The following is a 4,993-nucleotide window of genomic DNA, read 5'->3' as shown; positions in this document are numbered from 1 at the left end:
TTTACGACAAACGTTCTGGAAAATATTAGCGTTTCGTGTTCGTTTTGACTTCGTGTGGGCGGGGCCTAAAGCTTTGAGAACAGAAGTTGGTGTTTGACCCATACCTACTATCATGTGGTTGCAGACGTCGCAGAACGTGGGTTTCTTGAAGATATGCTCCATGAAGCAGTGTCCAGCCGAGTCTACCTGCAGCGGATTGCGTGCCTGGGAGCGGGACGTGGGGGGAGGAGCGGAGGGAATGGCTGGAGGGACCGGAGGAATGGGCAGGCTGGTAGTGTGCGGCGGGGCCATCCCAATGTTGCAGAGATGGCCTGTGCTGCTGCTCACATCAGAAAGGAGCTCCGTCTTGTTCTCGCTGCTAGTACGGAAGAAGTTGTCGGCGCTCTTGCTGCGGATGCTCTTGGTCTTGAAGGAAAGGGAGCGTTTGAGTCTCTGCAGCTGGAAGCAGAGAGGAGGAGATGAAGAGGAGAGAACAATGCGGAGCAACTCACTTTGATGAGAAAGGAATTAGTTTGTCATAACCCAATAAAGGACAAGTGCAGTCTGTAAGGCTGTCGTTGACTCAGAGCTCCATGGGCATAAAAGACTTCCACATGGGTCAACCTATCACCTCTCAGCGGGGGAGATTGCTTCCTACCTGGAATGTAATAAGATTTCCAGCTCGGGTCAGTGCATTAAATTTAAACTGCTGCTTACACGCGATGTTGCCATTTATGGCTGCAGTCAGGATCAACCTCATCAGGCTTCAGCCTCAAACTGCTGATAATGGCCAATTTTGTGAGAAGCTCATTCCACCTCTCAGCATGCTCTTCCTGTCGTGTGACATTCACTTACATGCAGGTTCACACTGATTATAAAGCAGTAAACAAGCTGAGTTGATGTTATCTTTCTTTTACACAATAACAGAAAGAAGTGGATTACTAATTATCCTGTAGAAGCTTTTCCAAAGAACAAACTTTTCCCTCCCTCCCCGCAAATATAAACAACCTGGAAGGATTAAAGGTATTTACACTTCTTCTCATTTTTTTGTCATGTTAGAAATAAAAAAAGTCACCATATTTTACAGCTGTTCCTGTTAGTTAACTGGTAAACTCAGTGCTTGGTTTAGTTGATAATTCATAAGATGAATGCCTTTCCAGTTAGTAGTAAAGGACAACAGAAGGTAAGAGCAACTGTCATGAGTTAAAGTCGACTGCAGCTGGAATAAAACTTATCTGCTGTTTGTTTATCCAGTTTGTCCCTAAAAAAGTAAAGACGTTTTGATAGAAGCAGTGCTAAACCAAAGCTGCAAAATGTTTTCTTTAGAGCCAGAATTCCTCTCGGCCTTAAGCCTATTTGTTCTTTCATTCATTAACATGCCTTAGACAACTTTAACACACTAAATTTAACATTCCAATGAAAAGGGGCTCTGTTGAATGCCAAAACAAGAACTTAATGTTGCATTTAAGAATAAAGAACTAAGATAAAATGCTACTCAGAAGTGTCTGTACTGCAAAAATGGTCCATCTAACCAAGTCTTACAAACTTCTATGTAGGAAAAGACTTTTTGATCCTGTTCAGAAGTTTATATACCAGAACAAAACTGACTCTCTTAGATTATTAACCTTCGTTTCATAATATTCGACTCAAAACAAGTGCAATGACCTGTCAGTGCAGTAAGCCAAGTGCACTTGATAAGATTTCTTGTTTTGATAATCTAGATAATGATTTTAAGAAGGAATTTCCTCCCTGCACTGATAGATTATTGCAATTTTTGGGGTAGATTATTCACAAAAGATCAATCATTTAATATAATCTGCTTTTCCTTAGTATATTAATATTTAAAACAAGTTCAAAAACACATTTTGGTTTGATAAAAGATTGTAAGATAGAAAACTTTAGCAGTGCAGACATTTCTGAGAGGTGTTTTATCTTGGTTTTTATTCTTAAATGCTACATTATGTTCTTGTTTTGACATTTGACAAAAACCCTTTTCATCGGAAACTTATCTCTAATATATTAATATTATCTGTTAATGAATGAATAATACCAACTAAAGAGACAATTAAGAAGATTTTACTGCAAATAATTTCAGTCATCTATCAGAGCAGTAAGTTAATAATGTCTTTTTAAATCATGCTTTATTTTTTATTATTTTTTGTTAAATTGCCTTACTGCACTGGTAGATCACTGTGTTTTTTTATAAGTACGAAAATGTATTAGTAAAAGACTAATAATCTAATCTACTCTCACTTATAAAAACAAAAACCAAAAGATCAAAAAGATTTTATTGTCTGAAAAGAAGATAATAAGATTTGGTTAGATGGAAAAAATTTTGCAGTGTAATTATTTTTTTTATTATTATTTGGTAAAATCCCAAAATATAAAAAAATATTAATACTGGACTGCTGATGTTGATGGAAATGTCTTACATTGCTTTGCAAAAGTATTCATACCTTTTGAATATTTTTTACGTAATTTTTTTCATGTTTCAAACTTAAATGTGTTTGATTTTACGTGACAGACTAACAGAAAGAGGTGCATCTGGAGGAGCTGCACTGATCTACTGCTCAAGTGGGAGATACGTTTGATGGGAGACCTATTAATGTGGAGGAACTGCAACAAGAAAGTAATTTTAAAAATAATCCTATATTAGGTTTGCTACAGACACAATGAACACGTGGAAGAAGTTGCTCTGGTCAGATGAGGCCAAAATGAAGCTTTTTGATCTAAATGCAAATTGCTACATTTGATGGAAAATCAGCAACCTGAACCCATTATTCCATCATTTAGGAACATTTTGTGAAGCAAAGAGGAGGTAGCATCATGCTGTTAAAGTCCACCCTGCTGTTTCCCTAAGAAAAAGAGCTAAAAACAAGAACATTCTGGAAGAAAATCTGTATGAGGCTGAAAAATAAAGACTTTCTCCTGAGGTGGAGATTCACCCGGAAAACTATTCTAAAGACGGGGTGGTTTCAATCAAAATAATGTTCATGTGAAAAAATAGAAAGCTTGAAACTAAGTCTGACTGAAAACCTGTGGCAAGACTTTAAAACTAATTTTCACGATGCTCAGGATTGAGTTTTTCTTGTTTTACAAAAAAGAAATGGGCTATTTTTTGTTCTCTACATGTGCCAGTCTTTGAAAGATACCACAAAAGACTGCAACTGGGATACATACAGATGCATGACTAACTTTTTAGAGTTCGAAAAATAAAATTTGTTCTTTTTTGCACACAAACCAAGTCAAATAGATTAAAGGAGCCCAGTCAGGATCTATGCCTACATAAAAAAACTACCCGATCCGTACCGGAAGCACAAGCCGCAGCAGCAACTCATTTTCAGATAAAACTAGAGATAAATCCGGGTCACCATCAACCGCGCTTTGTAAAAAGGACTGAAATTATTTTCTTTCTCTCCCTAATCATAATAAGTATACAAAACTACATTCTGTATCAATTTTATTAGTCTATTTTCTGAGAGAATGAATGTGTTTTCATCCTGTATGTACTCATCTGTGGCCAATCTGTCTCAGAAATGGGATCTTACTCTTCTTCTGGCTTTTTTAGGCTTTGGGTTTTTAAATAAATGGTGTAATTTTAAGTTCTATGGTTCCCTTTCATTTTACTTTTATGATAAATAATGTATGTTCTAAAGAAAGGAGCAAATAAAATGCAGACAAACACTAAGTAGTTATATTCTGTCAAACTACTCTGATCATGAACCAAAATGATGTCACACAAACAATTAAACAGAGAGAAATTAAAACGGTTCTCTCAGAAAAGCCATTAGATCATTTTTATAAGATGTATTTTAGGATTCTTTAATAATTTAAATATAGAAACAAGTACTTTCACTACCATAATTACATTTTCTTGTTTCTTTTCTGCGGTTTGCTTTGCTCCATTACTTCCTTGATTACTATTTACACTCATGCACACTTTTGTATTTCCTGTCAAGTAATGCCATTATTATAAATATAAATAACACTTACTTTTAATAACAAATGAAAAAAACAAAGTATAAAACATAAAAAAATATTATTTATTTGGTTAGCAGGGTATAAAAACTTAAAAAGAAAGATGGCAACAAATTAAGTCAGTTTTTCTTGAATTATTAATAATATTTCCCTTCCTTTGAGAAGTGAGACAATATGCCAACGGAATAAGATGAATCATGCTTAAGGTAAAGAAAAGACAAAACATCTTATTTTGAATGAATAATATTTTAATATCAGATTTTTAGAACAGAAAAACGCATTTTATTTGAAGATCAAATACACCTATTTTAGTCATTTTTAGCTCATTTATTTTATTTTTATTTTTTTTGCAATGTAGCCTTTGATTGAGCTACTGTCTTACAAATTCATAAATTCAAAGTATGTGACCCCTTTACGGTTAGTGGTCATTTGTGACAAATTGGGAATCGTTCAAAAGCTATAAATACGTTGTCCAGACACCGTACACTTCTCTTGCATATGGATTCAGTTTAATAGCCACACACATTAAAGACTTAAACTGCAGCGCTGTCGGCTGAAATACCACATTGTACACACACTGGTTTTGCTTGTCATCTTTCTGAACATGGTTGTGCAAATTGTTTCTGAGTCACTGCAGCTGGGCCATGGTGAATCAATTCCCCGGGTCACTCTGGAAACAATCAATTTAGAGCCTTTCTCTACCATTACCAGCCACCCACCCACAGACACTCACATTCTTTCACAAATAAACAGACAAACATAAATCTACAACAACCAGATCTCCTGTTGCAGCCTCATTGCTGCAAAATCTTTGCAAATGTAGTTTAAACACAAACTGATTATAAAAATAAAGGTCATTTGCTGAAAAATTATGTATTTCGTAAATGCTAAAAAGAGAAAAACCTTAAATTTGTTTCACTTGAAATAAAATGAATTGCCAATAACCAAAAAAACACAACAATGATTGTTTTTTAATTTCAGCACAAAAAATTATATATATATATATATATATATATATATATATATATATATATAT

General features: G+C 34.8%; 1 protein-coding gene across 3 annotated transcripts in view; it reads right to left on the bottom strand.

The window, feature by feature from the left end:
- The window catches only part of stac (SH3 and cysteine rich domain), a 79,075-nt gene that overhangs the window by 61,166 nt on the left and 12,916 nt on the right, over positions 1-4,993 (bottom strand). For all 3 annotated transcript variants that reach the window (XR_001481525.1, XM_015385166.1, XM_015385167.1), the window contains one exon: positions 105-438. Coding sequence is in view for 2 of the 3 variants with exons in the window: in XM_015385166.1 (XP_015240652.1) it covers positions 105-438 (334 nt within the window). In the remaining variant the exon portion in view is untranslated. The remainder of the gene's footprint in view (positions 1-104; positions 439-4,993) is intronic.

The sequence above is a fragment of the Cyprinodon variegatus genome, unplaced genomic scaffold (genome assembly GCF_000732505.1).
Source record: "Cyprinodon variegatus isolate N-32 unplaced genomic scaffold, C_variegatus-1.0 Scaffold332, whole genome shotgun sequence".
NCBI classification, from domain to species: Eukaryota; Metazoa; Chordata; class Actinopteri; order Cyprinodontiformes; family Cyprinodontidae; genus Cyprinodon; species Cyprinodon variegatus.
Note: the sequence above shows the minus strand (reverse complement) of the source record. Positions and strands in the feature narration are given on the sequence as shown.